The sequence below is a fragment of the Anabrus simplex genome, chromosome 4, assembly GCF_040414725.1.
Source record: "Anabrus simplex isolate iqAnaSimp1 chromosome 4, ASM4041472v1, whole genome shotgun sequence".
Taxonomy (NCBI): domain Eukaryota; kingdom Metazoa; phylum Arthropoda; class Insecta; order Orthoptera; family Tettigoniidae; genus Anabrus; species Anabrus simplex.
Window position 1 is genome coordinate 290528044 of NC_090268.1, and position 25133 is coordinate 290553176.

Consider the following 25133-nt stretch of genomic DNA (forward strand, 5'->3'; position numbering starts at 1 on the left):
TGACACATACGATGGTCGGGTCAAGGCTTTCAAGCGATGTGTGGATATTTTGTAACCATCCAGGGCGCATAATACTGCGCGCATTGAAGGCAAAAAGTGATATATTTTTATTTACATATGTACACTGAGAATTATTTACCAAGTCACTGGGCGTATCACTGGTAACTGTAAAGAACGAGTCTGATAACGGCGGCATTTCACACTTCCAGCATAACCATGTACGGGAACCGTTCTTTATTTTTCTGATTTCAGACACTCAGAGTTTTGCACAGGTTCTATGGCCTTTTAGCAAGCAATTATTACAGTGGACAAATAATTGGTTCCTCCTACCACTATTTCTGCAAATTGTGCACTGTTGTTGACCTGGGTTTATTTCGATGTCCCCATTTAGGGCAAGTGCCAAGCACAGCAGTGGCTGATTATCTACAAGCAGTCTGACAACACTTCTCCCGTCCCTTCACCGAGGCCGACCTATGGCTGCCATCCCCAGACTTTCAGCACTGCACCACGTCAAACCCTTAAGTGTACATTTTTCACTCACCAATAGTTTTTCCAATAGAATTATGTTTTCCAGGTATCCAGGAGGGTTAGATAACACAGATACTCATGAATTTGTATTTTTGTTGCCAAGTCCATATCAACGCCAAGCCATGAGAAAATGGGTTAACAGAATTTAATGAAAGTCGGTATACAGAGTCGGGGAATAAGAAACTACAGTCTAAGTTATAAACAATTTTATTCGCCCTGTCCGGCTCCATGGCTAAATTGTTAGCGTGCTGGCCTTTGGTCACAGGGGTCACGGGTTCGATTCCCAGCAGGGTCGGGAATTTTAACCATGATTGGTTAATTCCGTTGGCATGGGGGCTGGGTGTAAATGTCATCTTCATCATCACTTCATCCTCATCATGACGCGCAAGTCGCTTATGGGCGTCAAATCAAAAGACCTGCATCTGGCAAGCCGAACTTGTCCTCGGACACTCCCAGCACTAAAAGCCATAAGCATTTCATTTTTCATTTTTTTCGCCCTGTATGAAATTGTAGTTTACGGGAAGGCACCTAAAATTTAATTTTTAAATAACTATGTTATTGGTCCTATCGAAAAGTACTACATAACAAAAGTTATAGAGAATACAGTGTCTGACCATTTATGTTTTATTCAATTTTACTGTACCGACTATGATAAGAGTAGTATTTCAGAGTTGGAAGAAAACTAAATGTCAAGGCCTACAATACTGAAAGCGCATAACATTGATCAACAATAATATTTTAAATAAAAATGCTATTTGTTCGGGATGTCGATCTATGCAGATCTTTAAATGACATCAACAAAATTTGATGTGACTAACTTTATAGACGATCCAGGTACCAGTAGAGTGGTTATCAAATGTGGCAGAAAGCATGTAGAAAGGGTTTTAGATATGCCCAAAAAAAACCTTACTGGACAAGAAGTTGTACTCTGTGACAATGTGTCCAAGTCATCTCTCAATAGATGTTGTCCGTAAGTGTTTTGTTCCCTTTCCTCTAAATACGACGCATTTATGCTAGCCTTTGGATGTCTCTTACTTTTGACCTCTGTAGTCAGCTTGGTGAAAGGTCCTGAAAAAGTGGAAAAAGACCAATGGAGGTGTCATTCCGGAAAATGTTGTCTCTATAGGCCTTTTCTGCTCTGATGGCGGGCGGCCTACAAGCTGTCAGGGGAAGCGGGGAGCATGGGGCCGACCAATCCAGCGCAACGTGAGAGGCCGCTAAGGGAAAGAGACAGAGCCCACTATTACAACATTGCTAGGAGTGCCTGCGCGCGTATTAAAGTTGTGTTGAAATCCACACAACTTTGAAATACAGACCTTTGTATGTTATAGTTTGAGTATGGCCTGTGGATAAGTTTTATTATTATTTTTATTTATTTATTTACTTTATTTATTTTATATCTTCGATGTAGTACGACATGAGTTAATTAATAATGCATCTAAAAAGTGCACTGACAACAGACCGAAAAATATTCTTCAAAAGTACAGAGTTACACAACACATTTCTTCAGTGTCGGATATTCAGCCTTTATATAATACTGTAACTGAGGAGAGTTCTTCTTATTACATTTTTATGGAATCCGTCAATGGCCTTTGTTACACAGTTCCTTTTGATTCGTTTGTGCGGTGATTGAAATGAGATGGAACCAGATGACTGGGTAGGTAATGTCTTTACCTTCCTTTACTATACGCTGAACGGTTCGCGTACTAACTTTACAAGCTTCCGAGACTCTCTGCTGCACTTTATACACACTGACTAAAGGGCCATTATTTTCTGCTTCCTTTTGAAAATATTCATGAACATTGCTGATCATTTTTCTACCCTGGCTCCTTATCTCCTTCCTCTTCGCCATGTAAGATATATAGTGCAGTTATTACATACAACAACATAGAGCAATGCAAACAGAAACATACTAACGTCACATCACGTCACGAACACGCTAACTGAAGAATGCACTAAAGGACACGGCAAGAATTACTCATAAAACAAGAATTATCTTAAAACAAACTCGTCAAGCAAGCTCTTTGTAATATCCACACACACACTGCAAGGCTACTCGGCAACACAGCAGTTTTGAGAGCAAAGTGAGCGCAGAAAACTCCCTGGGAGACTGAGTAGTTCTCAGTGCCACTGCCAGGCGATCTTTTGTCTGATTGGGCAGTGACATACTGCACGCACCCCACTTTCCCTGACAGAATGTAGGCCGCCTGCCATCAGAGCAGAAAAGACCTACAGTCTTCTCAAAGAGACCTTTGAGAAAGTCAGGCTAAGGTCTGCACCTAATATAATAGCTGTGTTCCAGGGATGTGGAATATTTCCTCTGGACCCTCAAAGAGTTTTGACGAATATGATATGGAAAATGACAAAGGCTCTTCAAGGGAGACTTCATGGACTGAAGTATTAGTCCAGCACCTAAAACGCACTTGTGTAGTTGACTTCACAGCCACTTCTACACCAAAAAAGGGAAGAGGCCGAATGTATCTCTTGGAAAAGGAATTGATATCAAAGATTTCACTTTTCATTTTGAGAATGTAACAGCCAAGATGGATGGATGAAGATTCATGTTTTGGCACCAAAACTAATCACGTCGAAGCAAGTAGATTTACTCCACAGACTGATGGAGCAGAAATGAAGTATACAGAGAAGGTGACTTCATACTAATCACTTTTAAAACTGAGAAACAACAAATGTGTAAGTCATCATATGTATATAGGTAAAATTTTCAACACCGAAGGGAATGATTTTTCTCATAACATGCATGAGGAAGAAGGTTATGCACAAGGAAACATATTTTGAATATCCACCAGTCTCTAATGAATGCCATACAGAAGAAACAGGTACTGTCACTAGACTTGCAGATAAGATATAAGACGAGAAAGAATTGTAATTCGCAATCTAAATGTCACTACTGTGAATTAAGATTTTCTTCTAATTTCAATGCTTATGTATTATTCTTGTATATTCTTCATTTTGAATGATTCTCATAATCTGTGTTTTTATAACAGTGGCTATATTTTTGTTAAACTTTCTACTGATTAAAGAACCAATACTGCATTTGCTACTTGGCTTTTTCTTTTAACAATGCTTCCTTTATTCATGGTAAATTATTTAAGTTGATGGTTAAATTTTAAAATTAGTATACACCTAAGTAGAATCATAGTATAGTTATTTTATTAGCTAATAACTTGCTTGTTTTACTGTTGTGTAAACCTTGTGTAGTATATAATATTTCTTTCTTTTGATATATTTTTTATTCACAGAATAAGTTATTTACACATGATTTCAGTTCTATTTGAAGAGATAAAAGAATAGCTGAGGGAGGGAGGTGTAAGGACTGTAGGCGTGAGTGGGAAATAAGGGAGATGAGGGAAGAGAGATTGAGTTTGAGGGAGATAATTAGGCTTGTAACATAGGACAGGAATGAAGATAGGTCTCCCTCAATCGATGTACAGGATATGGTAGGAAGGCAGAAGGGAGGGGAAGGAAGAGGAGATAGGTGGGCTAATGTTTTAAGGGGAAGGAAATTGAGGGCTAAGGGACTTAGCCAGGGGACAAGTTCAGGGGAGATATCAGTGAGGAATCGGTATGAGCCATTGCTGGTAGAACAGCAGAAAGAAGATGGGGAACACGGAAGTGTTACAGAGGAAGAAATGTAGGAGGAAAGGGAAAGATAGGAAAGGAAAACATAGAGTAGAGGATAGGAAGATGGAGGTGAAACAGGATCATGTGAGGGACGAAAGGGAGGAGGTAAGTAGGTGCTGCAGCTGTCACATAAATAAGGGAGACCAGGAGGCAAGGGGATCTAATGAGGTGGAAGGGGTTGAGGCTCTGGTCATGGGGTACTCCATTGTCAAGCACATGGGAAAGTGTGTTGAGGAAAGGGAGCCAAGGTAGAGTGTTAACCATGAATCAGGTTAAGGCAGATGTTGAGAAAAGTAGAAGGGAAGGAGGAGGGTTAGGAGAAGATAGTAGTTTTTCATGTTGGTAACAACAACATAAGGCTAGAAGGAACCAACATAACTGGGGGTGTGGGATCTGGTTATGGCAGCACGGGAAAATTTAAAGGAGCAGAGATTGTTGTTGATGAGATACTGTGTAGGAAGGATACTTAATGGACAGCAATTGGGGATTTTAATTAGAGTATGGAGCGGGTATGTAGAAGTTTGTAGATCCTAACAGGTGGGTAGGAGAAAAGGATCTGCGCTCAAAGGGACTTCAAGGGACTTCACTTGAATCCCATGGGTAACTATAAATTACGGAGTTTGCTTAGGCGTTGCCTACGAGATGTACAAGGCCGGAACATAGCTACTAATTTGTCGCTGAAAAGGCGTGTTCACGGTTTGGCTGCTAGATGTCAGGTTTCCGTTCTGTTCTTGGCGGACTTTAACATTACAAGTAATAAATCTCATTGTAGACCGTATTGGACATCAGATTATGAACATTAAAATAAGAATAACAGTTAACGCCACCTTTCCAATACTTATCTTTCCTTATAATTTAGGAAATAAACATTACAACAGGCATTGTAAGATGGGACATGTTTCACTTAACTGTCGTAATCATCATCAGCCGAAATAAATCTTAGCCTAAAGTTAGGTCAGGGCCCCAAACCTAGTATTCTTAAAATATATGGTACCCTAAGAATCAACATTCACATTTAGAAAATTAAATAGGCTTAAAACTAGTGTGGAAAAAACAGAATGTTACAACATGGCTAAGAGAAAAACACACAATCGTGTTGAAACAGAAGATAAAAACAGAAAGTACTATATAGAGCAGGTAGTGAAATAATTAATTGCTACCAGTCAGTCAATCAGAATGTTCAAACATAAAAGAGTGAAAAATATATAAGTGTGTTCATCATGGCTAAGTGAAAAAAACACGTAATCGTGTTGCCAGAGGTTAAAAACATAAGGTACAACACAGAGCTGGCAGTGTAATAATCAAACTTATAGCTACCAGTCAGTTAATAAGAATGTTCATACATAACAAAAAATGATGATTATATTCTTTTGAATGAAGAAATAATTAAATCTCACTCTTGTATAGATACGTGAGACGGGCAAGAGAATTCACATATTGTAGCAGACATGGAGTAGTAACACTTCAAACAGGATTGATCATGCCTGAAGCCGCTTATAAGGTAGAGGCGAATATGCACTTCACCCAAAACAATGGTTAAAGCTGAATAACAGGTGTCTTAATTTTACTGGGAGTTCAAGATCAAAACAGAAAAAATAAGATGCCAAGTGCGTGAACTGAAATCTGAAAAATGGAGAAAGGAAAAACAGATGTACTCGGGACTTGAAAATAGGGTGTTCAAAATGGGAGTTTAAGATCGCTTACCTCTTATGTCGGATGAGCGCTGACTGGAGACATTAGCTGTTTGAGGGGGTCTGTTAAACGTATGCCCATTGCTGCGTGTGTTGTATCTGTGTGCTTGCTTAGGCGGAGAGTAAGTTGGGACGGGAGGCGTAGGCGCAACAATGAGAGTGCTGGAAGCTGGCGGCAGAGTTGTATTATGGGGAGTAAGGTGGAATATGTTATGATGATCGGAGGGATATTTAAAGGTTTATAATTGAAGATTTTTGTGAAATTGTTATGATTTATATTAAAATTAGTTAGTAACTTGGGGACTTGTTCAATTAATGGGCTGTTGTTCACAGGGACATCATTCAAATTATTATTATTATTATTATTATTATTAAAATATTGATCCAAGAAAATGTATGTATTTTCCAATCCAGTCATTAAGCTGCTTTTATTTACATATTTTATAATGTGGAGGTCCTGATCAATTGTAGAAAAATTGTGGCCAGAATCCCTCATGTGGTTGCTTCTGGCAGAGTACTTTTTATGCTTTAAGGCATTATAATGTTCCAAGTATCTAGTTCTAAAACTGCAGCCAGTTTTTCTGATATAAGAAAATTTGTCCTGAGAAGTATTTACCAAGTTGGAATTAAAGAATACATTCGATTAGTGTTGCGAGTTTGGTAGGCGATTCTGATGTTATGCTTCTTAAATGGGTTAGTAATACTGTATATGGCGGGGTTAGTGACGGTGAAGGTGGCAGTGTTTAGTCTTTTAGGCTTATCTGGAATTAAATTTGTAGTATTTTGTGATTTTATTTTACCAATAATCTTATTGATCAGGTTAGGTTTATAGCCGTTAAGTTTTGCAAGTTCTTTTATGTATTCGAACTCTTTTTTCCGGTTAGAAGCGGATAGTGGAACATTTAATGCTCGATGAACTAAACTGTAGAAAGTTGCTTGTTTATGAGATTGAGGGTGTAAAGACTCATTCTTTATTGTCAAAGGAGCAGCGGAGGGCTTTCTCTAAATTTGGAAAATAAAATTATCACTGGCTCTGGTCGAGGTTAAGTCCAGGAAGTTTAAAGACTTGTTAATTTCGTCTTCCTTAGTGAACCTGATATTGTGGTCGAGGCCATTAAGGGTCTTTAAAATGTTATCACTATTATTGCGATGTGTGTCGATGATGGCAAATATGTCATCAACGTATCTTAGGCAAAGCTGTAGACCACTGATTTTATTGATTATCTTGTTAGTCTCAAGGTGATCCATAAAAATGTTAGCAAGGACTCCAGATGTCGGGTCGCCCATCGCTAGTCCCTTCCGTCAGTAAATTTTGTTATTGAATGTAAAGAAGTTATTGTTTACTACAAATTTTAACAAGTTGAGCAGTTCATCTATTTCACATTTGCTTATAGTGTTATGTTTTAAAAGGTTAGTTTCTATTAAAAATGGTTTCATTTACTGGTGTACTAGTATACATATTGGTGACATCATATGAAACCATAACATGATTGTCATGTAACTTGAATTTAGAAAGTTTATTACAAAAATCAACTGGAATTTTTGACATTTGAACTTCGATGGCTATTCAAAAAAAAGGTGTAAAAATTTAGAAACCTTGTAGGTGGGTCTTTAACATTGTGATATGCAGAGTAATTGTGATGCTGTGTTGATTTTGTGCAATTTATTGTGAATATTGTTTCTGTCGGTGAGTGTCTGTGAAGTTGAGAAGAAGGTGCACTGTTGTGTACCTCTATGCATTTCGGATGACACTAGAAAAGCATGAAAACGTGACTTTCCATAGTTTCCCTTCCGAGTGCGGTTTAAGGGAGAAATGGAAGCAAGCTATTTCTAGGCAAGGTGATATAGTAGGATCTCTTTAGGTACCTAGCAATTCTTCTCATAAAACAGGTTTCAGTGTAAGCACATCAATCAAAGTTTCTTCTGTTTTCATTGTACCGTATATCCTTTTCACAAACAGAAAATGTCAAACGCACGAAACGTCCAGCTCCCCAAAATGATGTATTGCCATCAAAATTTAGTAAAAGTCCTGATTCAGATAACGATGAACATACCATATCTTTATACGTCAGCCACAAACGAAAAAAGAGTACAAGTCTCGTTTCTATATCAAGGAAAGTCTAAGAGTATCTCGGTTAAATCTAAAAATATATGGATGAGAAAATTAAATACGGTACCAGATTATAGCAAACAATCTGTAAATTGTGAAGTAGGATACGGGTAATGAAATCAGAAAAAAGTTCTAAGGTCATGATACAGTATAGGCTTTTGGGCTTATGCCGTGTCAAGAAAATAAGGTGAAATTCTTAATGTTTCGCAGGGAACTGTGCCCTGCGTCCTCAGAAGAAATTTCGACTGTCCACGAGAAAGGCTTCTTAAACAACGACACTTTAAATTTGGAACAGAAGTGGAAAAAGGTACGTTCATTCGCCACCAGGTGGCCCCCAGGATGTAGCAACACTAGCGTTCGGAGCGGAAGCTGACCGAACCATCACAATCAGTCTAAGCAGTTCACATAACAAGTTTGCGTACCACATGATATTGGCAGGTGTATGGCATAGACACAAGCCTGGAATGAAACATCTGGCGACGAGGAACGTACGAATTTGGAATACACAGAGACGAAATAACAATAGTGAAGGGACCGAGAAGGGAACTACCTTACACGTAACTAATCTCATGATTATTGAATAGGTGGATTGAAATAGTTACTATATTGTAAGCATTTATTTTAAGGGAACTACTTACGTAAATTCTTAATGGCTGGCAACCAGGTATTACTTAATTGATAGCCGGTGTCCCTGTTGAAATTGTTAGGATTTCTACGTATTTCCACAGCTTTCCGTATAATCCTGGACCTGTAGTGTCTAGTGTGGGTAAGAGCTCGAGCATCTTGGAACATGACATCATGACTCGACGATAGAGCGTGCTCAGCTATGGCCGATTTGTCTGGTTGGTTGAGACAAATATTACGTTCATGTTCTCTGATATGGGTACCAATGGACCGGCATGTTTGGCCGATGTATACCTTACCGCAAGTACAGGGAATTTAGTATACCCCAGGATGTAAAAGTGGGGACAATTTGTCCTTGGTTTTACTCAAACTGTGAGCAATTTTAGTGGTGGTGCCAAACACGGTTTTTATATTGTGTTTGTGGAGGACCTTGGCAATTCAAATTGTGGTGTTGTGAATGTAAGGCAAGTAAGCAGTTCCCTTCACTTCTTCCTTCTGTGAGTTTTGCTTGGTCATTTCTCTGGGATGTAGAGCTCTATGAATCTGCAAATCGCTGTAACCATTACCCTTGAACGCGACTTTGAGCGTGTCCATCTCCACCTGGATATGTGATGGCTCACAGATTCGTCTCGCCCTCTTGGCGAGTGTCGTGAGAATGCCTTGTTTTTGTGCTGGATGGTGGTGAGAATCTGCATGAAGATAGCGATTTGTGTGGGTAGGCTTACGATAGATGGTGTGTCCTAGGGAGCCATCCGGTTTCTTTCTTACTAGAACATCCAAGAAAGGTAGGCATCCGTCCGACTCCATCTCCATAGCGAATTTTATTGACAGATGTTGCTGATTTATGTGGTCTAGAAATAGATGAAGTTTCTCAGGACCTTCTGTCCAGATCACAAATACATCATCAACATACCTCCACCATATCATAGGCTTGACGGGCGCCAAAGCAATAGCCTCCTCCTCATAAAGAAATTAGCCACTACGGGTGAAAGTGGACTTCCCATAGACACTACATTACAACAGTCGAAAAGATAAATGAAATTACACACAGCATATTTTCTTCAACTCACCTCATCTTTAACCATATTAACATCACAACTGTTGAAGGGGTAAGTAATTTCACACACTTCGTTTTTTCTTCGTTCTCTCCTTCTCCTTTAATTTTATTCCGTAACATTTCACTCTCCTCTTGTTTCAGACATAACACCACAAGCTCTACTCAATCTCGCTCAATTTCCTTTCGACTTTTAAGAAGCTACAACCACGTCTACTTGCTAATCTAAATATAACCACGTTTCTGATGAGTACTTGTCCTCCCTCCTAGGTGCTTTAAAAAGTTTGCCGTCTTATCTTTTCACATAAGATTAACAACTTCAACAGACAAACAACTTTGGATTTTAATTTTAACCACCACTAAGAGTGACTATTATCCTAAATATTAAGTTATTATAAGCTCCTTACGCCATCTCCAGAATAAGGCACCATATTTACCACATTTCATTTTACGTATTCATGTTGAACTTTTAACTCACCACTTGTTACCACATTTAAAAACAAGACATTCGTAATAATCTATAATAAGGATTGATTATAAGACTTTGTCATAAGAGTACTTATAACTTCTGTCTTCCACTTACTAGTTTTTTTTAGACATTTGTACCTACAACAGTAACCTCTTATTTATATTTTTAGACCTTTGTTAAAATCTATGATTAAGAACAATCATGATCCTAATTTTTTCATTATTTCAGAAACGAGATTTTTAGGATGATGATGCCCTCATTATGGGCAAAACATTCCCTGTATTTCTAATATTTTAAGATCTATTTCTTAAATTTGAAATTAAAAAACTTTTATGCATTGAATAGGTAGAATTTATATTCTAGTATTTATTCTTTGACTTTACGTACATTTAAATATGGACCATAACATGAGATTTGTAACATGTAACATACCACTTAGTCGAGCAGCTCGTCTCCTTTCTCCCAAGTCTTCCCACCCCAAACTATGCAACATTTTTGTAATGCTACTCTTTGGTCGGAAATCACCCAGAACAAATCTAGCTGTATTTCATTGGATTTTTTCTAGTTCCTGAATCAAGTAATCTTGGTGGGGGTCCCATACACTGGAACCATACTCTAGTTGGGGTTTTACCAGAGACTTATATGCCCTCTCCTTTACATCCTTACTACAACTCCTAAATACCCTCATAACCATGTGCAGAGATCTGTACCCTTTATTCACAGTCATATTTATGTGATTACCCCAACGAAGACCTTTCCTTATATTAACACCTAGGTACCTACAATGATCCCCCAGCAGGAACTTTCACCCCAACAACGCAGTAATTAAAACTGGGAGTACTTTTCCTATTTGTGAAACTCACAACCTGACTTTTAACCCCGTTTATCATCATACCATTGCCTACTGTCCATCTCACAATATTATCAAGGTCATTTTGCAGTTGCTCACAATCTTGTAACTTATTTGTTACTCTGTACAGAATAACATCATCTGCAAAATGCCTTATCTCTGATTCCACTTCTCTTCTCATATCATTGATATATATATAAGAAAACATAAAGGTCCAAAAATACTGCCTTGAGGAATTCCCCTCTTAATTATTACAGGGTCAGATAAAGCTTCGCCTACTCTAATACTCTGAGTTCTATTTTCTAGAAATATAGCCATCCATTCAGTCACTCTTTAGTCCATTTAACCTCCTGAATCCAGAATATCTGCTATATCTTGCTGGAATCCTACAACTTGAGCTTCAGTGGAATAACGTTTCCTAAACCCAAAACTGCCTTCTATCAAACCAGTAATTAATTTTGCAAACATATCTAATATAATCAGAAAGAATGCTTCCCCAAAGCTTACATGCAATGCACGTCAAACTGACTGGCCTGATATTTTCAGCTTTATGAGTATCACCCTTTTCTTTATTACACACAGGGGCTACTATAGCAACTCTCCATTCATTTGGTATAGCTCCTTCATGCGAACAATAATCAAATAAGTACTTCAGATATGGTATTATATCCCAACCAATTGTCTTTAGTATATCCCCCAAAACCTTATCAATTCCAGCTGCTTTTCTAGTTTTCAACTTTTGTATCTTACTGTAAATATCATAGTTATCATAGGTAAATTTTCATACTTCTTTAGTATTAGTCACCTCCTCTATCTGGACATTATCCTTGTAACCAACAATCTTTACATCCTGCTGACTGAATACTTCTGCCTTTTGAAGATCCTCGCATACACACTCCCCTTGTTCATTAATGATTCCTGGAACGTCTTTTTTGGGACCCGTTTCTGCCTTAAACTACCAATACATACTCTTCAATTTTTCACTAAAATTTGTATGATCATCAATTATGCTTGCCATCATGTTATCCTTAGCTGACTTCTTTGCTAGATTCAATTTCCTAGTAAGTTCCTTCAATTTCTCCTTACTTCCACAGCCATTTCTAAATCTATTTCTTTCCAATCTTCACCTCCTTCCTTGTCTCTTTAGTTCTCTACTGTATTATAATAAGGTGGGTTTTTAACATTCCTCACCACCTTTAAATGTACAAACCTGTTTTCACATTCCTCAACAATTGCTTTAAACCCATCCCAGAGTCCGTTTACATTTTTATTTACCGATTTCCATCGATCATAGTTACTTTTTAAAAACTTCCTCATGTCTGCTTTATCAGCCATATGGTACTGCCTAATAGTCCTACTTATAAGACCTTCCATTCTATGACATTTATTTTTGACTACCAGAAAAACACCTTCATTATCACAAATACCATCTATTACTTTGGTTACTCTATAGAGCTCATCTGGTTTTATCAGCACCACATCCAGAATATTCTTCCCTCTAGTTGGTTCCATCACTTTTTGAATCAGCTGTCCTTCCCATATTACTTATTTGCCATTTGTTGTTCATGCTTCCTGTCTTTTGCATTACCTTCCCAATTGACATTTGGTAAATTGAGATCACCCGCTACAATCACGTTCCTTTCCATATCGTTTCCCACATAGCTGATTATCTTATCAAATAATTCTGAACCAGTGTCTGCAATACCCTTTCCCAGTCTGTACACTCCGAGACATCAAGAATTTCATTTTTATCATCTTTGACTTTTTCGTAGCTTACAAATTCTTCTTTCACCAGAATGAATACTCCCCCTCCTGCCATTCCTATCCTATCTCTACGATACACACTCCAGTTCCGTGAGAAAATTTCTGCATCCATTATATCATTTTTCAGCCATGATTCAACTCCTATTACAATATCTGGTAAGTATATATCTATTAAATTACTTAATTCTATTCCTTTCTTTACAATACTTCTACAGTTCAGCACTAACATGTTTATGTCATCGATACTTCCAGATTCCTATACCCTTATCACCACTCCCAAGATCACCCCGACCGGGCGAGTTGGCCGTGCGCGTAGAGGCGCGCGGCTGTGAGCTTGCATCCGGGAGATAGTAGGTTCGAATCCCACTATCGGCAGCCCTGAAAATGGTTTTCCGTGGTTTCCCATTTTCACACCAGGCAAATGCTGGGGCTGTACCTTAATTAAGGCCACGGCCGCTTCCTTCCAACTCCTTGTCCTTTCCTATCCCATCGTCGCCATAAGACCTATCTGTGTCGGTGCGACGTAAAGCCCCTAGCAAAAAAAAGATCACCCCGTTTTCCTGAATATACCTCCCTAATAACCTTCTAAACAAACTTCCTAGCTTAATTGTACCACTGCGGTTTAAGTGAAGGCCATCTGAGCTCAGATCCCTATCTCCTACCCACCGATTAGGGTCTAGAAATCTCACTCCCAGTTTCCCACATACTGTACCTACTCCACAGTATCATTTAAATCCCCAATCATCTTCCAGTCAGTATCCCTCCTACACAATATTCCACTGGTAAGAATCTTCACTTCCTTAAACTTCACCCATGCTGCATTTACCAAATCCCACACATCCCCAAATATGTTGGTAGTTAAACCTGCTTGCCTTACATTCTTGGTACCAATGTGAAACACTACCACCTTCTCCTTTCCTTCCTCGTTCTCTTCTACTTTCCTCAACATCTGCCGTAACCTAATTCCTGGATAACACACTACCCTCGTTCCCTTTCCTCTACATACTTTCCCCACACGTCTAACAGTGGAATACCCCATGACGAGAGCCTCAATCCTACCCACCTCATTTGACCCCCTCCCCCTCCTGGTCAGCCCTACCTTTACTCACAGATGCAGAAGCTGCTTCCTCCTCCCTTTTCTCCCTCCCGTGACCCTGTTCCACCTGTCTTTTTCTATCTTCTGTCCTACACTTCCCTTTCCTCCTACTTCCACACTTCTCAGCAACAGTTCGCTGTTCCTCATTTTCCCTCTGTTGTTCTACCTGTAGTGACTCATACCAATTTCTCACCGACACTTGTCCCGAATTCTGATCTTGCATAGAGCCCTTAGCCTGCAATCTCCTTCGCCTTAAAACATGAGACCATCTGTCTTCAACAATTCCCCCCCTTTCCTCCCCATCCCTATTTTACACCAACTGTATCCTGTACATTGTATGAGGGAGGGCTACGTTCCTTCCTGTCCCCTGAGAGAATCCTAATTATCTTCCTGTTTACCCCAAAAGGACACAATGGTTTTATTTTTACAAGCCAATGGAGTATATTTGCATATTCCTTCCTGCAATTATTGTCTCTGTTACATAATTATGTAGCTAATCATAAAAATTAACATAACTTAAATTGAAAACGAAGAAAAACATGAGTTGTTATAAGTGTCCAAAATTATCATATGTGATGGTATGACAATCCTCTATTTGCAGCAAGTATTGTGTTCTCATCTATGTTTGAAACATGCCCAAAAAAAAGTTTTTAGGTAAGGTATTTTTACCCCCTCTAGAAATGTATGAATAGATATCTACACATAGTAAAATCATGATGTAGAAATGAACTGAAATCTTGAAAGTGAATGAGGAAGAATGTGCTAGAGACCTCTGCACCAGGATGGGACTGAGTGGGCTAGAATAGAAACAGCAAGGTAAGTAGAAGAAACAATAGGTAGGCCATTCATGAACGCTGCTGATGTCATCTGAGCTGAGCTTTGCTGTAACGTCACTGTGAGGACTCGCAGATATAGTGAGCCTGTAAGGTATTGCATGTTTTATGGTGTTGGCTAACACCGAGATTTTCATGATATTTGTTTCAGTGATTTGGTCGTATCTGTGTTCAGGGGTGTTAGGAATTTGAAGATCACTATGCTGTTATACTCATGAGATGTAACTGGTTTTATTTTTGTAATGAATACCGGTATGGGTTGTCATAATAACTTTGGCATTTCAATCTGCCAAGTACAACTCATACATTTCTTAAAAACAAGGAAATTAAAAGGGAAGTGTTGTGAGATGTAAATGCAAAGACAACATAAATGTTGATAGTGCATGCATATGTTCTGTTCACTTCCTTTCTGAGGATTATGAAAGAGATTTAAAGAAAAAACTTCTAGGGTTGCCACTGAAAAAAAAAATTGAAACCAGGTGCTATTCTTCTCAACAGATGGAGAAAAACTACCTACAGATGAGGCGAGTCTAACCACCACCACCAACAACAACAACAACAAGGATGACAACAATAATCTATGACCTCGGCTACCATGTGCAGGCATTTTAATATGATGCCATCTGTCTGTCTTGCTGGTCAACTTTCATGTTCCGTTTTACTCCAGGCCTACTAGATAATCATATTTTCCCCCTTTGTTTCGGCTATCCGTGGACCACGTTTGACAATCTTTGTGATATTTTTAGTCTTCTCTGCCTTCATTCTCTGCCAGTACCTTTTCATTCTTTTTCCTACTTCCTTCTTCTGTCCTTCTGTATAGGTTGTCCCTTTTCTCACTAATGTTTCTCCAGTCTTCTGAAAACCATGGATTTTTTTGAGGAGTTGTCTAAATCGATTTCTGTCCATGATTTAATTTTCTGGACCCACCATCTTCGTCAAGTCCAACCTCACTTCCTGAAACCATTTCAGCTGTCTTCCTCTTCCTGAAGAATTCAAAGATTCTCTTTGTTAGTCTGTTAATGTCCATCCTCAACAAGAGACCATAGAACTGTATCCTTCTCTTCCTCACCAATTGAACACTAGATGATCGCTAATTACAGATATAAGCAAGAAGAAAAAGAACTCTATGGTTCAAATGAGGTTGTTTTGAACCGAGATGCTGATTAATGACATTCAGAGCACAACCAGTGTGTCTGAGTGTCATGAAGGGTGTTGCTCATAGAGTTAGTTGTGCTACAATAGCACTGTCTGGCCCAGTGAGGAAAGCAATGGCAAACTACCTCACTCCTCGTCTTGCCTAGTACGCCTCATTTTGGTACTGCCATTGGTTTTTGTGGTTTCCCTATAACTGCATAGCCTTTGGTGATGCTATTTGAGGATCCAACCAGCCTCTGGGCTGATGACCTAACAGACAGACATGAACCAAGATATCACTCCTAATGCACTGAGATATCTTGAGGCGTACATTACATTTACACTGAAGAAAATGGAAATTGCAACACCCAGAAGAAGTGGTGCTACATTGCTGCAATTGAACATGCAGGACAAGTGTTCGGTTGTGCTTCGATGATTACAATTTCAGGTCCCTCTGACCGCAAGTTTGGACAACAATCAATACAGGATGTGCCCACCACGAGCTGCAATACATTGATGAATTCGTCGAGGCATGGAGTCAATAAGGCCCTGGATCGCATCCTGAGGAATTGTGGCCCATGTTTGCTGCACTGCACGGCTCAGTTGCTCCCGAGTTGTGGATGGCTGAGGATGGTTGGCCAGTTGTCAACCCATCATGTCCCACACATGCTCAATAGGACTGAGGTCCGGGGATCTGGCGGGCCATTCTAAGGTTTGATGTCATAGAGAGCTTCTCTGAAGATGCGTGCAGTGTGAACCCGGGCATTGTCCTGCTGAAAAATCCCATTAGCAATGCTTGCCATCATAGGGACAACCACTGGATTGAGTACCCTATCAACATACTGTCGAGCAGTCATAGTGCCCTCAACAAGCATTAATTGTGATTTCACATTAAAGCCAATAGCTCCCCCGACCATAATGCTTGGTGTTGGCCCTGTGTGCCTCTCAACAATAAGATCTGGGCGGCCCCTCTCCTCGGTACGTTGGCGCACATGATTCCGACGATCACTGCGGGCAAGACAGAAGAGCGATTCATCACTAAATACGACCCTATGCCATTCGTCGACCCGTGTAGATCTTTCTCGACACCAGGCCAGCCTTACACGTTGCTGTTGTGGGGTCAATGGAACACCTTCTGCAGGGACACGGGCTCGTAAGCCAGCTCCACGCAGGCGATTACCAACTGTTTGTTGTGTAACGCAGGGTGTCACAGCTGCTCGAATTTGCGCTGCTGTTGCATGGGGTTCCATCCGGGTTATCCAAATAATGCGGCGATCCTCTCTCACAGTTGTCTGTTGCGCTGGGCCTGTGTCAGGTCTACGAGTGTGGGTACCTTCATTTGACCACTGCTACCATACACGTTGTACCGTAGATGCCTGTCGGCAAACACGTGCAGTGACAGTCCTTAGCGATAATCCAGCCTCACACAGCCCAATTATCCGAGCCCTCTCAAACGGCGACAGTTGTTGATAGCGTGCTCTTCTCTGTCGTCGAGGCATGTTTGACAGGGAACACTTCACTGCACAGACTGCAAGTCAAGTACGCTACACCAGAGTCCGTATACTGGAGTTGATTCCTCCGCGACCAATCACGTGGGGAGACCTGTAGCAACAATCCAATGGGTCTGAAACTTTGATCGTTTACATACCTACATGGCATTGTTCCATATCTTGAAAATCAACACAAACGACCAATGCCTTCATGGTGTCGCAATTTCCATTTTCTTAAGTGTACATGAAAATCAGTTGCTCTCACACTTGGTTCCTTAAAAGAGTGCAGATTTCCACAGGACATTTGCAATGACTGGATATCGATTATATCTAAAGTAGGACTTATTTCTCCTACAAAAGAATTTTTGAACACAATAACTAATTTTGAAGCAATATTTTGTAGTTTCAATTGATCTGAAACCATTTCAAAATGTAAAGGCGTGATTGAATACTGTAGTTTGTTTCAGTGATTTCAAGCCAGTGACAAAATAGTTACTCTTTATATGATAAGCAGGACTTTTATTTGCCTTAGAAATACCAATAGAAAGCTGAAAGTCCACATGATGCAAAAATATGCTGCAAAGAAGAACCAGCTATAGATTGCTTCATCTGCAGTAAAATTAACATAGTTTGGAGATTCCTTCCACTGAAATAAGGCATGTAGTGTTTTTCTTTATGTTCTGTTATAAGATGTATACATTGTATAACTGCAAATTTAATTTGTATTTAATTTAATCCCTTAAAGTCGGTGTTAGTATGCAAGATGTAGCTACCACTACATCTCAATGTTTGCACATAGCACACTCAGATCCTCGCAGTGACATTGTTCACTGGCAGCCAATGGCTACAGTTTCCCATGAATCTTGCTGTATGGGTCTTTGTGCAGTAACAGTACGATACCTTGCCTCTGAAAGTTACACTTCCTTTCTCATTGGTCAATACTGTCTTTCCATAATAATGATAAACAATCATCTCCTTTTACATACAAACAACATAAACTATATCTTTACCCTAGATATTGAGATTCCTCGACCAAGTACTTCACCAGCTATTTCACCAGTTGCCATTAGATCTGTGATATTCTTCATAAAGAGTTTATTGAGAACTGCCATGCGTTTTGTGACTCTGTTACCCTTTTGGAAGCTGCTTTGCTGTGGTGATGGGAGGTAACTGGCCTGCTTTTCAGCTTTATACCAATTTTTTCTGTAAAAAGGAAATATAATAAATACTGTTATAAAAATATATCCAACTACATGTTTTATAATTTCCTGAAAAGACAAAGCAAACAAGAAAATCTGGTTACCAAAATAAACAGCACACTGTAGGTGATTTATAAAGGAATGATTCAAAAGCATTCATGATAAAAGAAAGCAAGAAGGTACAAAAACTGAAGAGTTTGTTCGAGGAGTCATGTGAGAATTAGGAATACAGTTTAAACTGGTTTATATGTAATCTAACAAAACAACACTGGATTAAATAAAATATTTTTCTGGGTTATATGCAACTGAATTAAATGTAATTCTTATCTATCCATAATACATTTTAAATTTGAAGGTTGAGTTATACATATATGCACAGCGATATGTGGAGAACAAATTGATACTGAAATGAAGCATATGCATCAGGTAATCTAGAATTTTTGTTTTTTTTACAACTTGCTTTATGTTACACCGACACAGATAGGTCTTATAGCGACGATGGGATAGGAAAGTGCTAGGAGTGGGAGGGAAGTGGCCATGGGCTTAATTAAGGTACAGGCCAAGTATTTCCCTGGTGTGAAAACGGAAAATCACAGGAAAAAAACTATCTCCAAGGCCGTCAGCAGTGGGGCTCGAACCCACTATCTCCCAGGCTGCGTGCCCCTAACCGCACAGCCAACTCGCTCGGTGGCAATCTAGATGAGGCTGGTACCAAAGGACAAGATAGAGGCAGAGAAGATGATAATAATGACAGTGATGATTTCATGAATAGTGACAGTTTCACTGAAGTGTTAAGTGCCATCAATGTATGCAAATGCTTCCAGTAAGAAGGGAACATTCTTAATCAGTGAGAGTAAAACAAAGAAAAATATCACATTTTTTTATTACAAGGAAAAATAACATTAACAGAGGAACAGTGTGTCTTTATATTGCATTTATCTAGTAGATCTAGTATCTTAGATGTTAGGCCCCTTTATACAACAACAATTACCTAGTATTTTATTGTACATTTACTTTTGTGATAATCAAGCGAGTGGCTGCACGGTTTGGGTCGTGTAGCTGTCAGCTTGCATTTGGGAGATAGTAGGCTGAAACCCTACTATCGGCAGCTTATATGACGTATCTCTGTCGGTGCAACGTAGAGCAAATTGTAAAAAGAAATAAAAAAATAATAAAAAAACTTTTGTGATTACAAGTATTGTTTACATATACAGGATGTATCAGAACTGTACCGACAAAAATATCAGGGATGCTCTTTGTGTTATGTTAAGAACGATGGCGCAATCAGATTTGCAGAGAAAATTAGGTTACTTTGTTACTTCCGGGTGTGTAATTCAAATTGACAAACTCGCCGTATTTGGTATGCCAGGGCACAAGCTGCTTCTGTGCTTCAGGGAAGAGAAGAGGAGGGAGGGGAAGCAGGATGTATGATGGAGACAGATACAATGCTCCGTGCGTATGCACAAGTTTCCTCATTCGACTCGCACAGGATTTTCCTAGTCTCTTACAGGCAATTTCCACACTTTGTTTATTAAACACAGTACATGAACACACTGTAATTAAGACACATTTGTCAGTCAAGGAATGCACCAGATTGTATCTCCTCTTGCCTATTGGTCGCAGTAATGTTCTTTATTATTTAACATGCTCGAAGATGCAACGCTGCTGCCCCACTATTGTGTATTGCTTCACTCACAACATTGTAAATGGAATTAAATACTGAACACAGGAAATAGTATGCCCAATGGTTTGATTACAGATGTTCAATATGCCCTTCTTCCTACTTCGATACATAGTTTACAACAGTGTCTCTGTTCAGGATGTGTGGTGTGTTGCGAATGACCTGGAAAGCTGCGTGTATTCTTGGCACAAGCTTATTTTCTCTTTATATGGGGTTCGCATAGCAGTCAATTTGTGCAGAACAAACTGTACACTGCCTACTGGGGTTGGGAAGCGATTATGCAAAACGAACAAGAAACTTGTGTACTCACACCAAGCATTACCTCTGTCTCAGACTTCCCCTCCCTTCCCTTCTCCGACGCACAACAACAGGCTGTGGCTAGCTCTCTGGCACAGCAAATAGAGAGCTTCTCATTGGCATATCAAGGAGGATGATACGAGGAACTGACAATTCATATTTGGAATTTAAATGTTCTATCAAATTAACGATGAGATGATGTAAAGTCGTGTGGCCTCCAGAGAGGCCTGGTGCAGGTCATTTTAACTGATAGCCATAGGTGACACATGCATCTGGGTGAGTGGTGGTGGTGATAATGATGTAGGGATAGGCAGAAATCCGATGTTGACACACAGCCAACTCCCATAGAATAACACCAAGGGATCCACTCCAGGTTCAATGCCCTCATCCGATGGATGGATGACCATCAACAGCGTCATATGCCCTCACTCTACATGAACACTGCAGAGGGGTTTGGAATTGAATTCAGGCTTTTAACATGCAATCTAGTGATTCAAAATTCTATACCACTACCTCTCCTACCCTGAGAGCCAACATACTGATAGTGAAATTTGGTTTTTCACTAATGGAACTTAAATCAGGTAACTACAGTGTCAGACCATAGAGACTTGACACCTTAATGATCATGGTCACCAGGCAGGCTAAAGAAAGGGTAACAATGAGGGAAGTATTTTTAAAACTGAGTCTCAAACAGGGGTACATGCTGTTACTAAAAAATATTTTTAGTTTTTATTAATGATATCTTACAGTTCGACCACAAGGCTTTGAAACAGGAGCTTCTAAAGTCTTCAGAACCAAGTTATCCCAGGCCATATCATTATGAACAGTTATCCTTCTGCTGCCAACGGCCGTAGCCATGTTGAAACACCGGATCCTGTAAGATCTCCAAAGTTAAGCAACATTGGGCGTGGTCGAGAAGAGGATGGGTTGCCACGTGCTGTAGGTAGGGGTTAAGGGAATGGAGGAGCGGAAGGGAACTGGCCACCCCACCGCACGTAAACTCCAGCTCAGGCACACCTCTGCGGAGGTTCGGGCCTGCCATCGGGCAGAACACACCCTTACCTTACCTATCCTTCTGCTCACAACGACACCTATCAAGATGCAAAATAGTGCTATTAATAGTAGTATCAGTATCATAGATAATTATTATAAAGAGTGGAATCTAAATTTTAATCTACATAAAACCAGAGTTATGATGTCTAAAAAGGGTGACAAATTTTCAAGGAGTGTAACGGATGGGGAATACAAAACTAAAGTTGTTTAAAAATAACTGAATACCTAGGGCAGATAATAAGCAGCAATGGCAGATGGTCAGAGTGGATAAAGAGAGCAAAAATGGAGTAAGTGCTTTGGCTTGGTTTTTCCTCTTACAATGGCTTTATGTCGCACCGATCCAGGGTGACAATGGGATAGGAAAAGGCTAGGAGTGGGAAGGAAGCAGCTGTGGCCTTAATTAATGTACAGCTCCAGCATTTGCCTGATGCAAAAACGTGAAACTATGGAAAACCATTTTTAAGGCTGCCGACAGTGGGGTTTGAACCCACTATCCCCTGAACGCAAGCTCACAGCTGCGCACCCTCTAACCGCATGGCCAACTCGCTTGGTTTGGCTAGTATTAAAGTATTGGATAGAAAGATGCTAAACATACAACAGGCAGTTCAGAAAAACATATTTACAGTCCAAATACTTAGAAAAAGTTCTTCTGAGTGACCAGTGGCACGTGGTCATGTACGTAGTGTGGGAGGTCTCAATCTCAGTCACTACTGATCTGCATTTAGGGCAGTCGCCCAGGTGGCAGATTCCCTATCTGTTGTTTTCCTAGCCTTTTCTTAAATGATCGCAAAGAAATTGGAAAAAAATTGAACATTTCCCTTGGTAAGTTATTCCAATCCCTAACTCCCCTTCCTATAAACGAATATTTGCCCCAATTTGTCCTCTTGAATTCCAACTTTATCTTCATATTGTGATCTTTCCTACTTTTAAAGACATCATCCAAACTTATTCGTCTACTGATGTCCTCCCCCAGCCATCTCTCCACTGACAGCTCAGAACATACCACTTAATCGAGCAGCTAGTCTCCTTTCTCCCAGGTCTTCCCAGCCCAAATTTTGCAACATTTTTGAAACGCTACTCTTTTGTCGGAAATCGCCCAGAACAAATTGAGCTGCTTTTCTTTGGATTTTTTCCAGTTCTTGAATCAAGGAATCCTGGTGAGGGAACCATACTCTGGTTGGGGTCTTACCACAGACTTATATGCCCTCTCCTTTACATCCTTACAACTACTCCTAAATACCCTCATAACCATGTGCAGAGATCTGTACCCTTTATTAACAATCATAATTATGTGATTACCCCAATGAAGGTCTTTTCTTATATTAACACCTAGATACTTACAATGATCCCCAAAAGGAACTTTCACCCATCAACGCAGTAATTAAAAACTGAGAGAACTTTTCCTATTTGTGAAACTCACAACCTCACTTTTATCCCCGTTTATCATCATACCATTGCCTACTGTCCATCTCACAACATTATCGAGGTCATTTTGCAGTTGCTCACAATCTTGTAACTTATTTATTACTCTGTACAGAATAACATCATCTGCAAAAAGACTTATCTCTGATTGCAGTTCTTTACACATATCATTGATATATACAAGAAAATATAAAGGTCCAACAATACTGCCTTGAGGAATTCCCCTCTTAATTATTACAGGGTCAGATAAAGCTTCGCCTACTCTAATTCTCTGAGTTCTATTTTCTAGAAATATAGCCACCCATTCAGTCACTCTTTTTTCTAGTCGAATAGCACTCATTTTTGCCAGTAGTCTTCCATGATCTACCCCATCAAATGCCTTAGATAGGTCAATCGCAATACAGTCCATTTGGCCTCCTGAATCCAGGATATCTGCTATATCTTGCTGAAATCCTACAAGCTGAGCTTCAGTGGAATAACCTTTCCTAAACCCAAAACTGCCTTCTATCAAACCAGTTATTAATTTTGCAAACATGTCTAATATAATCAGAAAGAATGCTTCCCCAAAGCTTACATGCAATGCACGTCAAACTGACTGGCCTGTAATTTTCAGCTTTATGTCTATCACCCTTTCCTTTATACACAGGGACTACTATAGCAACTCTCCATTCATTTGGTATAGCTCCTTCAATCAAACAATAATCAAATATTTCAGATATGATACTATATCCCAACCCATTGCCCTTAGTATATCCCCAGAAATCTTATAATTTCCAGCTGCTTTTCTAGTTTTCAACTTTTGTATCTTACTGTAAATGTCATTGTCATCATAGGTAAATTTTAATACTTCTTTAGTATTACTCATCTCCCCTATCTGGACATTATCCTTGTAACCAACAATCTTTACATACTGCTGACTGAATACTTCTGCCTTTTGAAGATCCTCGCATACACACTCCCCTTGTTTATTAATAATTCTTGGAATGTCTTTCTTTGAACCTGTTTCTGCCTTAAAAATCCTATACATACCCTTCCATTTTTCACTAAAATTTGTATGACTACCAATTATGCTTGCCATCATGTTATCCTTAGCTGACTTCTTTGCTAGATTCAATTTCCTTGTAAGTTCCTTCAATTTCTCCTTACTTCCACAACCATTTCTAACTCTATTTCGTTCCAACCTGCACCTCCTTCTTAATCTCTTTACTTCTCTGTTATAATATAGTGGATCTTTACCATTCCTTACCACCTTTAAAGGTACAAACCTATTTTCACATTCCTCAACAATTGCTTTAAACTCATCCCAGAGTCTGTTTACATTTTTATTTACCATTTTCCAGCGATCATAGTTACTTTTTAAAAACTCTCTCATGCCTGTTTTATCAGCCATATGGTATCGCCTAATAGTCCTAATTTTAATACCATCCTTTCTTTCAGATTTATTTTTAACTATGTCAAAAACAGCTTCATGATCACTAATACCATCTATTACATTGGTTTCTCTATAGAGCTCATCTGGTTTTATCAGCACCACATCCAAAATATTCTTCCCTCTAGTTGGTTCCATCACTTTCTGAATCAGCTGCCCTTCCCATATTAACTTATTTGCCATTTGTTGTTCATGCTTCCTGTCATTCGCATTACCTTCCCAATTGACATTTGGTAAATTGAGTTCACCTGCTACTATCACATTCCTTTCCATATCATTTCCAACATAGCTGATTATCTTATCAAATAATTCTGAATCAGCATCAGCGCTACCCTTTCCCGGTCTGTACACTCCAAAGACATCAAGTTGCCTATTATCTTTAGAGATGACCCTTACACCCAGAATTTAATGTTTTTCATCCTTAACTTTTTCGTAGCTTACAAATTCTTCTTTCGCCAGAATAAATACTCCCCCTCCTACCATTCCAATCCTATCTCTACGATACACACTCCAGTTCCGTGAGAATATTTCTGCAACCATTATATCATTTCTCAGCCATGATTCAACTCCTATTACAATATCTGGTAAGTATATATCTATTAAATTACTTAATTCGATTCCTTTATTTACAATGCTTCTACAGTTGAGTACTAACATTTTTATGTTATCCCTACTTGATTTCCAGTTCCCTGTTCGCTTAACACTGCTCCCTAGGCCATCCCATTTTCCTGAATGTACCTGCCTATAACCCTTCTAAACAAGTTTCC

General features: G+C 39.3%; 1 protein-coding gene across 1 annotated transcript in view; it reads right to left on the reverse strand.

Annotated features, from left to right (window-relative positions):
* The window catches only part of LOC136872660 (putative ribosome-binding factor A, mitochondrial), a 111477-nt gene that overhangs the window by 79618 nt on the left and 6726 nt on the right, over positions 1-25133 (reverse strand). Inside the window, exon 2 of the mRNA XM_067146471.2 lies at positions 18296-18488. Within this exon, the coding sequence (XP_067002572.2) occupies positions 18296-18488 (193 nt within the window). The remainder of the gene's footprint in view (positions 1-18295; positions 18489-25133) is intronic.